Below are 15,381 nucleotides of genomic sequence, written 5' to 3' on the forward strand. Positions count from 1 at the left end.
TTAGAAAATAGTTACTAAATATATACAGGGCACAAAGCTAGAGAGGATATTTAATATAACAGATGACCCATTTTAGATTAAAAATCATTCCAATATGCTTGAACATTGATATGAAACCAGTAAGAATACAGGAGAATTTTAAAAAATTATATACACACCAAAAATGGGAATAGAAATCTGGGCAGCAGTTCATGTTTAAAAAAAAAATGTAATAGTATTATGTGACCATTATAAATCATAGACTACATTAGCAAAAAGAAAATTACCAAATATGTTTCAAACTGGTGTGATCACATGTGAAATTTTATGTTTAATCTAAATGAGGACACCCTATTTTAAGAAGAATACAAACTAGTCTACCCAAAGGAAAGCAGTTTGATTGCTGAGGAGCCTGAAAACATGACTACATGAAGATTAAAGAAATAAGGAAATGCACACCACAAGAGAAAATATTTACTTTTAAACAATGGGTGGTAAGACAACTAATGATCCTTTTATTATAAGTTTTCTTTTCACAAGCTATACGTAAACCTAAAATCCAATTTCATTCATACTTTTCAAAAACTTTTCCAAAATTGAGATAAGCCAAATGATTATGCTATTATCACTGATAAACTTTTAAGAAGTTGTATGAATTAGGCCATAAAGTCTATAAACAACTATACCAATATTTATAGGATTAATAATAACAAAGCTGTCAATAATTGAGAACTAGCTAGCTATCATACATACCACTAAGCATTATCTCATGTAAACTAGAGCAAACCCTGTAAAATAGGTATTATTATACCCTGTTACTATTCATAAAAGCAGACCAATGCCCTATCCACAAGAAAATGGATAAACTATAATATATTCATACACAGGAACACTTACAGCAATAAAAAAGAATAAAGTAAAACTATGTACATCTACACAGAAGAATCTCAAACACTTAATACAAAAAACACAATTCTCAGAAGAATATATAGCATATTCATTCCATCTATTAAAGAGTTCAAAGTCATCCAGAACAGCAAAAAAGTCAATACATGTCAGGATAGGAAGTTAAAGAAATACGACTAGGGAAGGCAAAACACAGGACTTCAACGGTATTTGGTAACATTCTATTTCTCAAGCTGTATGGCCAATATACAGGAATTATTTTTATTTTTCTTAATTATATATATGTTTTATATATTCTTTTCTGTGCATGAAGTTCTCAATAGAAAGAAAATAAGCACTATTATAAAGAAATTCATTTAAACATAAGCTACTATAGCTCTGTGTTCTTAAGCAGAGAATATTCATCTGAAAATAGATGGACTTCATTTGCACCTCTAGACATCACCCCCAAGAGAAAAGAAAGGTGACAACAATATATTGATAAAATAAGCAAATTCATTCTTATTTTCCTAAGGAGAACATTTTTTTCATAGATGAATTTGGAATTAATCAAAACCTACAGAATCTAATCCTTAAATCTTAATATCAAAGAATTAAGACCCTAACACTCTAGCCAGATTATCAGTGACTCAGCTGGAGTGCCTAGGTAAGAGATTCACATTCCACTACCCTTTCGAAATTCCACATTTTCCATATTCATTTCTAGATTTCTTCTATACCTTGGACAAGTCAGTTGTTCTCCCATGACCAAACAACTTTTCTTTGATCTCTTCAACTTTTCTCCTGTCATCATCATTTAATTCTGAAATGGAATAGCCACACTCATGGGCCAAATTAAACTTCATATTCCAAGCTGGAAAGAAAGCATAAAAACACTTGAGATAATAGAGGGCAGAAGTGGCAAACTGTCAGATTATAAGAGCAGAGATGATAATCAATATATTCAACTTAATACCTACCACAATGCTTAGCAAAAAGTGTGCTCTCATTCATATGATGAACCATTAGAACTTAATGATTCCATTTCATTGAAAAATCTGATATTTAAAAACCATATTCTACAGATATTCCTCCCAACAGGCCACTTTAAATATGGTATTCAAACACTTTTATTTTAATCTTCCTTCCAATCAAGGCAGTCCCTTTGTCTCCCCATTAGCTCCTGCTACCTTTATTGCTATGTCCACGAGAACTGTTAAGAATAATAAATAAAACTTGGGAGTTTTTTTCAGAATCAAAATATGCATAAGTGATAAAAGGAATAGTGTAGGCAGTTAATTCTAAGGAAAGTATCCCAAGTAAGCCTGAATTGCCTATAAACTGCCCTTCAAATACATTCCCCATATTGTCTTGAAGTGTTTCTCCTTTGCTAATGTACTTCTACTATTAGAGATAAATGGGATTAGTAAATATTCTCTTTAAACCTCTCATCAAGTTTTACTGTGAAATATCTTGATTAGCTTTTTTCTACTATTACGATCTGCTTCAAGAATTTTATTGGAAAATGGGATGAGAAACTGTATGTAGTTTCATGATGCAGAGCGAACTGGGTTTTTTTTATGCCTCCAAAATAAGGATACTATAATGGGGAGGATAAGGGAAACATGAGAGCTGTAGGATTTTGGAAACCCAAGCTAGTTCCTTACTCTCCTTCAGACATCAAAATCTAAGACCCTAAACTCAAAGTAGCACTATTAATACTGTAATTAGCTACAGTGTGTAAATGGGCTCATTCTGTACTGCCAGTAGAAAGTGCAAACATTCTAACAGTTCTACAAGAAAATAAATTTAGAACTACAAATTATTAAACTATCTGTAAGTCTGACCTGCCTTTATAACAAATTATCCAGTTCCTACCTCGTGCTCGTACCCGACTTTCCTCTTCCTCTGCATTTCTAAGTATTTGTTTAGCATGATTCAGTGAGGATTCACATTTCAGAAGGTTTTTCACATGCACAGCCAGTGAATCTACACTGCTACCACCACCATCATCACTTTCTGACACACCCTCTTCCTCTCTGCTACCTGTCATACTTGTCTCGGGTGAAGCAGATGGAAAGAAGTTTAGAAGAACATCAGAAACTGACTCGAAGGAATTACTGTCCCATGAGCAGGAACTTGTATCACTACTTGAATCACTTTTAATAATAGTCATCATAGGGATAACAATTTTATTCCCAATGAGTCCACTGTACCCTTCAGGTTCAGATCTCGTTACAGATTTGGTTGCTTTATATTGCCTAAGAGTTTCATCAAATGCCACTCTGGCTTTGTTTTCTGCTTTCTGTAATGGATTGCTAACTGTAGTTGAACTAATAAACTCCCAATTTTTAATGCCAGTCTGGCATTTCAGGTTTGTCTGTGTGCTGGTATCATTCTGCATGCACTTGCTGCTTGGGCTTTCCTCTGTGAATGGCTGACTCTGAGACAAATCACCGTTAGATTCATTAGTAGTGGGGAGTTCTTTGAAGCAAACCACCTTCTTAGACTGTATAAATGAAATATCACTAACATCTCTGAAAGGGACGAGGGGAGCAGGAAAATTGCATCGTTTCAGTGCTCTATTTTCTGCTTCCATTAAAAGTGTCCGAATCTCTTTAAGAGTTTTGGAACTACTGTCTGTATCCTGAACTTCCTCAGAGCTAACATCTTCAAAACCTGAAGATTCTGGCTTATTAATTACAACTCTATCATTAGTCTGAGAATTTAAAGGCACATTGTTTAAGATAATACCAGAATTAGAAGAATCCAAATTATCTATTAGCCTTTGAACATGGTCTGAAACAAGTTTGTGCTTCTCACTATGTGAGTAAGTACCAGAGGGAACAGTTGATAACCTAGTAATCTGATCATCTTGCCCAACACCACTTGGGAACATCAAGGAATCTTCTGTTAGGTGTCTATCTGACAAATCCTGTTGATAGAATGTATTTGGTTTCTCTCTGTGTGAAAAAGAAATGGGAGGAGCTACTGGTAACACAATTTTCTGTGCAGCTGGTCCAGGAATTGCTGAAACCTTCACTGCATCTTCAGTTAGATGTTTATCTGGCAATTCCTTTGTGTATAAAACATTAGATTTCTCTCTGTGTGAATAAGAACTAGAAAGAGGTATTGGTATCCCAGAATTCAGACCAGCTGGCTCAGGGACAGTTGAAATCTTCAGAGTATCTTCACTTTGATGCCTTTCTGGCAACTGCTGTTGAAAGAAAATACTGGGCTTTTGTCTCTGAGAATAAGAATTATGAAGAACTGTCAGTAATGGAGTTATCTGGTCATCTGGCCCAATCACAGTTAAATTCTTGGGCTTCTCTTTATATGAGTAGGAGCTAGTGAGAGCTGCTGGTAATTCAGTCTTCTGGTCATCTGGTAAAATCACAGCTGAAATCCTGAGTCTCTGTTTCTGTGAGAGAGAACTAGAAGGTCCTGTTGATATCTCAGTCTTCTGGTCAGCTGGTTCAGAAAGAGCAAAGGGTTTCAAAGCTTCTTCAGTAAGATCCGGCAACTCTTGGTAAGGAAAGATGGGGCTCTTCCCATGTGAGTAGGAAGGAAGGGACACAATTCGTAGACTAGTTTTCTGGTCAGCTGACCCAGGAACCCCTAAAAGTTTTAAAGCATCTTCATTAGGATCTGGGAACTCCCGCTGGTAAGAAATGATGGGCTTCTCCCTATATGAGTCAGATGCAGAGGTTACTGCTAGTAGCCCAGTCTTCTGATCAGCTGGGCCAGTAACACCTGAAACTTTCAGAGCTTCTTGAGTTAGATGACTACTTGGCAACTCCTGTTGGTAAGAAACAATAGGTTTCTCTCCGTGTGAGTAAGCAGCAGATGTCACTGCTGGTTTCCTGGTTTTCTGGTCACCTGGCTCAGGAACAAAAGAAACTTTAAGAGCCTCTACACTTGGCTGACTGTCTGGCAAGCCCTGTTGGTAGAAAATACCAGGCTTCTCTCTTTGAGAGTAAGAAATAGAGGATACTCTTGGTATCCCAGTTTTCTGGTCAGTTGGTCCAGGAGAAGTTGAAACATTCAGGGCCTCTTCAGGAAGATGTCTATCTGGCAAGGCCTGTTGGCAGAAAATAATGGGCTTCCCTCCAAGTAAGTAGGAACTTGAAGGTACTGTTGGTAGGCGAGTCTTCTGATCACCTGTTATAGAAATAGCTGAAACTTTCAAAGCTTCTTCAGGCACATGGCTGTCTGCCAAGCCCTGTGGGTAGAAAATAATGGGCTTCTCTCTATGTGTGTAGGAACTAGAAGGTTCTGATGACAACCCAATCTTCTGGTCAACTGGTTCAGATACAGCTGAATCTTCCAGAGCCTCTTCAAGTAGATGACTGTCTGGCAAAGCCTGTGGGGAGAAAATAATGTGTTTCTCTCCATTAGAGTAGGGAATGGAGTATACTGTTGGTAGCCCAGTCTTCTGGTCAACTGGTCCAGAAACAGCTGAAACTTTCAGAGTTTCTTCAAACAGATGACTGTCTGGTAAGCCCTGTGGGTAGAAAATAAAGGGGTTTTCTGTGTGTGAATAAGAAGTAGAAGTTAATGTTGATATCCCAGCCTTCTGGTTAGCAGGTCCAGGAGTAGCTGAAACTTTCTGAGCCTGTTCAGTTAGATGACTATCTGGCAACTCCTGTTGATAGACACTACTGGGCTTCTCTCTACGTGAGCAGCACACACTAAAAGCTTCTGATTTTAACCCACTGTTTTTTTCAGCTGGTCCAGGAGCAACTGAAACTTCCAGAGCCTCTGTAGGTAGATGACTAGGAAAAGCCTGTTGGTAGAAAATACTGCATTGCTCTCCATGTGGGTCGGAACTAGTGGGTACTGTTAGTATACCAGTCTTCTGGTCACCTGGTCTAGGAGCAGATGAAACTTTCAGACACTCTTCAGTTAGAATACTATCTGTTAATGCCTGCTGGTAGACAATATTGGGCTTCTCTCCAAGTGAATAGGGCCTAGAGAACCCTATTGGCATATCAGTCTTCTGGTCAGCTGGTCCAGGAACAGCTGAAACTTTTAGAGCCTCATCAGTTAGATGACTATCTGACAACTCCTGCTGATAAAGAATAATGGGATTCTCTCTATGTGAGTAGTAACTAGAAGGTAATGTTTGTATCTGAGTATACTGGTCAACTGGTCCAGGAAGAGCTGAAATATTCTGAGCCTGTTTGGTTAGACGACTGTCTGGCCATTTTTGTTGGTAGAAAACACTGGGTTTCCCTCTATGTGAGTAGGAACTAGGGAGTGCTACTGGTATCCTGGACTTCTGGTATGCTGATCCAGAAACAGGTGAAACCTTCTGTGCCTGTTCAGCTAGATGACTGTCCAGCAACTCCTGTTCATAGAAATCACAGGGCTTCTCTCTATGTGGGTAAGAAGCAGAAGGTGCTGTGGGTACTCCAGTCTTCTGCTCAGCAAATCCAGGAACAGCTGAACCGTTCTGTGCCTGTTCAGCAAGATGACTATCTGGCAACTCTGGTTCATAGAAAAACCTGGGCTTCTCTCTATATGGATAAGAAGTAGAGGCTGTTGTGGGTACCCCAGTCTTCTGTTCAGCAAATTCAGGAACAGCTGAACCCTTCTGTGCCTGTTCAGCTACATGACTATCCAGCAACTCCTGTTCATAGAAAATGCTGGGTTTTTCTCTATGTGGGTAAGAAGTAGAGGTTGCTGTGGGTACCCCAGTCTTCTGCTCAGCAAATCCAGGAATAGCTGAACTTGTTTGTGCCTGCTCAGCTAGATGACTGTCTGGCAACTCCTGCTGGTAGGAAACACTGGGCCTCTCTCTATGTGGGTAAGTAGTAGAGGTTTCTGTGGGTACTCCAGTCTTCTGCTCAGCAAATCCACTAACAGTTGAATCCATCTGTGCCTGTCCAGCTAGATGACTGTCTGGCAACTCCCGTTCATAGAAAATACTGGGCTTCTCTCTATGTGGGTAAGAAATAGAGGTTGCTGTGGGTATCCCAGTCTTCTGCTCAGCAAATCCAGGAACAGCTGAACCTTTCTGTGCATGTTCATCTAGATGATTGTCTGGCAACTGCTGTTGGTAAAGAACACTGGGCCTCTCTCTGTGTGGGTGAGAAGCAGAGGTTGTTGTTGATATACCAGTGTTCTGCTCGGCAGATCCAGGAGCAGCTGAAGCTTTCTCTGCCTGTTCAGTTAGATGACTGTCTGACCATGTTTCTTGGTAGAAGATACTGCACTTCTCTCTAAATGTGTAAGAACTTGGAGAAACTATAGGTCTCCCAGTCTTCTGTTCAGCAGATCCAGGAGCAGATGAAACTTTTAGAGCCTCCTCAGCTAAATGACTATATGGCGAGGCCTGTGGGTAGAAAATATTAGGCTTCCCTCTTTGTGAGTAGGAACTAGAGAGTACTGTTGATATCCCAGTCTTCTGGTCAGCTATTTCATGAACAGCTGAAACTTTTAGAGTCCCTTCAGTTGGTTGACTATCTGCCAGTGCCTGTTGGTTGAGAGCATCAGTAAGCTGACCAATAGTATTTTCTTGCAGAGACCTTAGTGCTAACTGAGGAAAGTCCTCAGAGGAGAAGGATAATTGAGATCCAGTGTCTGAATCAGCAGGAGTAGTATTAATGCCTGCTTTTAGCTTGGATTGAATAATTTCAGATATGCCTCCTTTAGAAGTAACGCCTAAAGAAAAAGAAATTTGTTGATATTGTTAATTACATTTTTTAATTAAAAATATATCTCTTTAATGCATAAAAGAAATAAAGCAATCTTTCCTTCCTTGGGCCTTTACACTTCTAAGAAAGGAATCCTAAGGGAATAATCATCAAAGGAGACATGTATTTACACACAAAGGTTACAAATTACAAAAGTCTTTTATAACAGCAAACTAATGTGGAAATAATTTAAGTATTAAACAATAGAGTAGTTTATCTCAATATGGAGATTTAAAAATAGCAATATATCCATGGCATATTATCTGGATCTTAAAATTTGGATTTTTAAAGAATTTTCAGTGTGATGGGAAAATGCTGTCTACTCTGGGATTTTATTTCACCCTACTTATTAGCTAATAAGTTGGTCTGTTATTATGCCATGAATGCTGGCAGAAAACATGAGACCCCTCAACTAGAGACAAATACTTCTGTGGCATAGCAAATGATCATCATCTTTTTTTCATGGGTTCCACTTTCCCCCAAGTCCTAAAGAGCAATGCAATATGAACCAGGTGGATGCAATATATACAGTGGGTTTCACTGACTGTCCTATTAAATGCACCCTGAATAAGATATATACTTCTAACTATATGAAACTGTAAACACTCTAAAGGTTATTCTAAGGAGTTTGAACTTAATTCTATGGTATGGGGAACTGTTGACAGATTTACTCAGTACTAGAATGCAGAAAGAGATTTCAAGATGGGTGAGAAGGGAATGTCGAAGCGTAAGCAGCACTCTCTAACCGAACTTTCTGCAACAACAGGAAGTTCTATATTTGTACTAACATAGTGAATCTAGTTCTAAACAGCAGTGGAAAGTAAAGGACTGCAATAGAAATGTCAAGATTTGAGAATTCACTCATTTGTTCATTTAATAAGATGAATGTTAACTACATGCCAATCACTGCAGGATATAGGAAATACAGCAATAAAATAGAAAATTTACATTCTAATTCTGCCACAAAAAGCTTACATTCTAATATAGGAAGCAAATAAATCAAGATCACATAGCTGACTGGGAGCTGTGCTGCACTGCTGCCACCCACCATCACAAGAGAGTATTATACTGCATATCCTCTGACCTGAGTTAATAACAAGTAAGTCCTTTATTTCTCACAGACAAAACGAAGTGCAATTCTAGTTTCATCTTACATATGACTTAGGGCTTCTTACTAGCAATCATTCCAAGTGAATTATTATGGAATATTATTACCACTGCACAAAAAGAAATTAGCATATTTCTGGATTTCAAGAACTCCAATTCAGTCACTACTAAGAAGTCTGGCTATCCTGAAAAATACCTATGTTCTATATACACAGCAGGAAGATTAAAATTTCTGCAGTTTAAAAAAAGACATTGGTAATATTAGAATTAGTGTAACTATCATTTTTACAATTTCCTAATTATTAATTATTGGTAAGTAGATAATTATTTACAATTTTCTGTGGGTCATTTGGTTAACCCCTAAGCAAACTGATAGATGTTTGCATCAACATTATTTTAAACCCAAATTCTCTCAAAACTAGACTATAATACATGTATTATTATGGTTCAACTAGGAATTGTTGATACCTTTATTGACAAAGCAGATGTAAATATAACCCCTCCAAAGTGCCTATATAACGATAATTCATTAATCTTTTTGACAAATGTATGCCATTTGAGTAACTTTCAACACAGTATCAAATTAAATATAAGAATGCTGCGTTTTAAAAGTTTATAGGGCAGTGTTTTGTAACATAATAATGACGTATTCAAGCTCATACTACAACATTAGTTTTTTTGTTCCTATCACTAAGTTCTATGTGGAAGTGGGAATTGGTATGGCCAATGAGCTATAGACTCCCTAAACTCCTCTTAAGAGGGAGTGGTTTCAAAACGCTAGGCAATGGCTTATATTGTAAAGTTTGGCAACTCTGTACTCAGACATAGTTTCAAATCCAAAACACACTATTTCCTAATAGAATAATGCTGGGAAAGTTAGTTCTTTCATCATACCACCCTCACAGGGTTGTGATGAAGATTAAATGAGATAATGTATGAAAAGTAACTGGCACATAGTAAGTGCACCCTTAACTCACATAAAGGACGACAGGAAGAAGATGGAATTTCAGGTCTTGCTTCTGCCCCTAATCTTTAGGAGAACCTTCCCAATGTCCTTTCATAACTCAAAGTCCTCACTTATTCTAAGCCATACCCAGATTGTACCTTCTATAGAGATACCAAACAAATAACAACTTAAAAGCAGTTAGGCTAAAGCAAAGACTGGGCTTTAATCATAAATTATGGGAAGAATACCAATGAAAGATTAAATCAGTTAAGCTTGTAGGCAGGAATCACAAACCCCAATAACCATGAAACAACATAAAGAAAGGCACATATGCCATGCAAATATAGAGATAGTCCCATATTAGTGAACTCAGCAAAAGCTTTAAAATAGGGCAAGAAACAAACTCACAGGCCTTCATAACAACAACTGAAATAAATGAATTCAACGAGATGTGCTTTCAGATCCACTTTTTTGAGAACTGATCAAAAAAGGACAAAACCTATCTTATTTCACCCATCTCTACTGTCTACCCATATATTTAACTCATTTAATATTCAATAATTCATTGTCATTCAACAGATATTTACAGAGCATCTTTTCATGGCCAGATGCAAAAAAATATTAACAAAGCCCAGGCTCTCCCCTCAAATAGCTTAAAGTCTCATAAAAGATAGAACCAAGTAAATAAGCAATTACTGCTCTACGTGTTGAGTGCAATGATTAGTGGGATGTTTACAAGATACTATGAAACACATTTAAGGAGTAACCTACTCTTTCTTAAGGAGTCATGGTGAGCAGTAGAAATCAAGAAATATTTCCTGGCAGACATCTGAAAATAGAAGGATGAAGAGTAGGAATTGGGCAAAGACTGGGAAGAAGGAGTAGAGGAAGGGATTATTCCAAGCAGAGAAAACAGCATCTACAAGATCAAGAAGATAAGAAAGCCTTGCATAATAAAGGAAAGGCAGTAGTTCACTATGATCAAAGAGGCAAGTGTGAGACTAGAGGTGTGCAGAGACCTTCTATGATATACCAAAGAGTAATCTGGAATTTATCCTGAAAGTAGATTAAAAGTAAGAGCTTCAAACTACAAGTGATATTACCAAGTATGCCTTGAAAAAAGACTATTCTAGCTTAATACAGAGGATGGATAGGAGGGCAGAAAAGCATCCAGTTTCCCATTATTTATGTACTACTCTTAAAAAAGAGAAAAAAGGAGTCTAAGTAAGAAACAGAATCAACAAGATTGGGTGGCTGGACAGGGATGAGCATAAAGGAAGATATACAAGTTTCTGGCTTGGCAACTCAATAGATGCCCTTCACTAAGAGGAAATAGAGAAAAGTAGGTCTGAAAAGATCATGAATATTTCTTTAAAGTTCTGAGGGTAAGGTACCATGTGATATCCAAATGAAGATTTTTTTATAGGCAGTTAGATACAAACATCTGAAGTATAAGACATATCTAGACAGTCCTACATGGGAAGTCATCAGCTTTATAGAAAGTAACTGAAGCACTGAGAGTAAGTATAACTTCAGTGGAAGTTAAGATCCTTTCTTGCACAAAAGCATCATTTCTTACCATGTTTCTACCTGCTGCTATAAACAAACTGAAGACAGCCAGTACTATACCACTGACTGATACTCCTAGGTCAGGAAATCGTCATGAAACTCTTCCAAGCCTTATTGTGTACCAAGATTTGTGTTAGGTACTGAACAAAAAAATAATGTGGTAACCTCTCTAAGAGAGAATTTGAAAAACTTGTTGCTGTTCTATTTTTTATACTGAAGCTACAGAAGCATTTAAAATTCAAATAAAGAACACAACAAAATGGAATCAGGTAATCAAAAATCCTCATAGAAAATGTGGGATTTGAACTTAAGGGCCTTAATTTATAAGAAAAATGTAGACATATTTGAAGAAAGGAAATGGCATTCAGGGAAGGAAAATCGAATAAGCAACATATCAAGGGAAGGAATGAACATGACTATAGAGGTAGAAAAGTAAAAATAACAAAATGGAATAGAATTTAGAAGGTCTTGGTAATCAGTCAGAAGAGTTAAGATTTGATAGAGGAGAACAGACATTATTATCAACATTCAAGAAGAACATAAAAGATGGGTTTAGGAACAATACAAGGTAGCATACTGTGGTGATTAAGAATGTGTAGGCTCTGGAACACTGGGCAGTGGGTGGGGGAAGGGGGACACTCAAGATGGCAGAGTAGGAAGGCAAGAAAGAAACCTCCTCACACACACACACACACACACACACACACAAAGGAAGCAATTATAACAAACACAATTAAACCTGAAAACAAACTGAAGACTGCAGAACAGACCATCTAGTCCTGGGGGAGAAGAGGAGACCATTCAAAAAATGGCAAAGTGGGACCCAAGCCCTTCACCCACCCCAACCCACAGGAAGGAGGAAGAGGAACACAGCAGGGAAGGGATAGGAGCCCATAAACTCTGCACACCTGGCCCTGGTGATTAGCAGGGCTGGACACCAGAGACAGTTGAAACACTCTGGGAAGCTAAGACACCAGCTGCCTGTGGAGGACAGCCACATTCTGCTGGTCCCACTGGGATCCAACACAGAAGCAGCAGTCTGAAACACTTGCCAACAGTGGGAGGATAGCCAGAGGGGGGTGATGGTTGGATGGAGCTATCTCTGCAGGAGAAAGGGCAGGTGGACAATACCTCCCTAGCCCTCCCTCGGCCCAAGAGACTGGGCACTCTCAGGAGCCCCAGACACTCCATCCCCTCACTGGCAGCTCAGTCCTGAGGCCACTTCCTTGTGCACTGCTAAGGCACCAGTGCACGTGGCTCAGCAGCATCAGATGTTGCTGCCTGGTGGGTAGAGGGAGACTCTCTCAGCTTTCACGGCCTTGTTTCAGCCCAACTGGGGAGGCACCTGCAAGAGCCAGCTCCAAGAGATTTTTCCTCCCCATGGGTGGCCAAGCTGGTGGCTGCACACCTCACTGCTGCTAGGGAGCACCCAAGGACTGGCTGCTGCAGCAGCTGCATGCCACCACAGGGCAACTAGCTGCCTTTGCAGCAACCCCAGGCACCCACGCACACCCCACCACACATCACACCACCTCCACAAACCTGAATGCCCTTCCATCGTGCAACTCGCAAACACTACCAAGCAACCCCATGCTCAGCAACCAGGTGACTAGTCACCCCAGGAGCCCATGCACCCTGCCACTGTACAAATTGCCCTGCACCTGCCCCACCCACCCCGTTAGCCCAGCAGCCTCACCACTGCTGCAGTGCAGGCAAAGGGTAGCACCACCCACAATGATCCAAGCAGAAACCACTGCTCCCATCACATAGGCCTGGCTGAGGCAAACCACTACTGGCAAACAGAAAGGCAATCCTGTCCACAGCCCACCAACAGCAACTGTGGCTCCACAGCAAAGGAGAAGCAGTCACTGGAGAAGAAAAAGTCCTAAGCTTCTGGGCACCACAAATGCCTTCTCCATAAAGCCATTGTTCTCTGGATCAGGAAGCATAGCAGATTCATCTAATACAAAGGAAGAAACACAGAAACCCTGACAAAATGAGACAGAGAAATATGTTCTAAACAAAACTACAGGATAAGATACAGGATAAGATAACCTGACAAAATGAGACAGAGAAATATGTTCCAAACAAAACTACAGGATAAGATAAATGAAACAGAGATCACCAATCTTCTTGATAAAGATTTCCAGGTAAAAGTCAAATATGCTCACTGATGTGCAGAAATATATTAAAGATCTCATGGAGGACTTCAACAAAGAGATACAAGAGTTGAAGAATACAGAAACTTAAATGAAACACAAAATAGAGGGAATGAATAATAGACTGCTGCAAGAAGAAGAGATAATCAATGAGATGGAAATTACAGAACATAAACACAATGAAGTTGAGAAGGAGAGATAAAAAAAAATCTCTAGAAATGAAAAAATGATAAGAGAGCTCTGTGACCAATTCAAACAAAATAATATTCACGTAACAGGGGTACCAGAAGTAGAAAAGGTACACAAAGGGACAGAAAGTCTCTCTGAGGAAATAATTGTTGAAAACATCACCAATCTGGGAAGGAAACAGACACTCAGGTCATGGAAGTACAGAGAGCCCCTAACAAAAGCAGCCCCAGGAAGATACCACCAAGACATAATAATTACAATGGCAAAGATTAAGGATAAAGAGAGAATACTGAACACAGCCATAAAGAGAAAGAGATTACTTAAAATGGAAACCCCATCAGGTTATCAGCAGACTTCTTAGCAGTAACTTTATAGGACAGAAGGGAGTGGCATAATATTTAATGTACTGAAACAGAAGGACCTTCAACCAAGAATCCTCTACCCAGCAAGATTACATTTAAATTGGAAGCAGGGATTAAATGATTTCCAGATAAACAAAGGCTAAAAGAATTTATAACAAAATCAGCATTACAGGAAATGTTAAAGGGACTGCTGAAGATGGAAATGCTCCGGAGGAAAAAAAAAGTTTTTCACCAGTAAAATTAAACCCACAGTAAAGGTAGTAGACTGATTATTTACTATGCAAGTAAGAAATTAAAACAAAAGTAGCAAAACCAACTGTACACAAAATCAATCAAGGGATACTCAAAAAGTGCAGATTATGATATCTAATACATAAAGAGTGGAGAAGGAAGAAGTAAAAAGAAAGTACTTTTAGACTGTGTTTGAAATAAGAAATCGGCAACTTAATATAGACTTAAACAATCAGGAAGCTATCCTTGAATCTTTGGTAACCACAAACCTAAAGCCTACAATAGATATAAAGAAAATTTAAAAAAAGAAATCCACTCACAACACTAAAGAAAACCATTAAATAACAAGAGGTATAAGAGAGGAAGAAAGGAACAGAGAGGAGCTATAAAAACAAACAAAACAATAAAATGGCAATAACTACACACCTATCAACAATTACCTTAAATGTAAATGGACTGACTGCACCAATGAAAAGACACAGAGAGGCAGAATGTATAAAAAAAACAAGTCCCATCTATATGCTGCCTACAGGAGACTCACTTCAAACCCAAAGATATACACAGACTAAAAGTGAAGGGATGGAAAAAGATATTTCATGCAAACAATAGGGAGAAAAAAGCAAGTGTAGCAGTACTTATATCAGACAAAATAGACTTCAAAACAAAGAAAGTAACATGAGACAAAGAAGAATATTACATAATGATAAAGGGGTCAATTAAACAGGAGGATATAACCATTATAAATATCTACGCACCCAACATAGCAGCACTTAAGTATGTAAAATACATACTAACAGAAGTAAAGGGGGAAACAGACTGAAACACATTCATTTTAGGACACTGTAATACACTACTCACATCAACAGACAGATCAGACAGAAAATAAGTAAGGAGACAGAGGCACTGAACAACACATTAGAATAGATGGATTTAACAGATATCTACAGAACACTCCACCTAAAAGCATCAGGATACACGTTCTTCTCAAGTGTACATGAAACGTTCTCCAGAATAGATCACAAACTAGGCCGCAAAAAAAGCCTCAACAAATTCAAAAAGATTGAAATTGTATCAATCAACTTCTCAGACCACAATGGTATAAAACTAGAAATAAATTACACAAAGAAAACAAAAAAGCCTACAACACATGGAGGCTAAACAACATGCTTCTTAATAATCACTGAATCAATGACCAAATAAAAACAGAAATCAAGCAATACATGGACACAAATGAAAACAAAACAACAGCCCAATAT

The 15,381-nt window shown here is 38.5% G+C and overlaps 1 protein-coding gene across 10 annotated transcripts in view; it reads right to left on the bottom strand.

Moving 5' to 3' along the window:
• ALMS1 (ALMS1 centrosome and basal body associated protein) overlaps window positions 1–15,381 on the bottom strand; it is a 209,423-nt gene that overhangs the window by 149,385 nt on the left and 44,657 nt on the right. For all 10 annotated transcript variants that reach the window (XM_073211457.1, XM_073211435.1, XM_073211451.1 and 7 more), the window contains 2 exons: window positions 2,743–7,530; window positions 1,605–1,738 (listed from right to left, as the gene is read on the bottom strand). In XM_073211457.1, coding sequence (XP_073067558.1) covers window positions 1,605–1,738; window positions 2,743–7,530 — 4,922 coding nt within the window. The remainder of the gene's footprint in view (window positions 1–1,604; window positions 1,739–2,742; window positions 7,531–15,381) is intronic.

This window comes from Manis javanica, chromosome 1 (genome assembly GCF_040802235.1).
Source record: "Manis javanica isolate MJ-LG chromosome 1, MJ_LKY, whole genome shotgun sequence".
Taxonomy (NCBI): domain Eukaryota; kingdom Metazoa; phylum Chordata; class Mammalia; order Pholidota; family Manidae; genus Manis; species Manis javanica.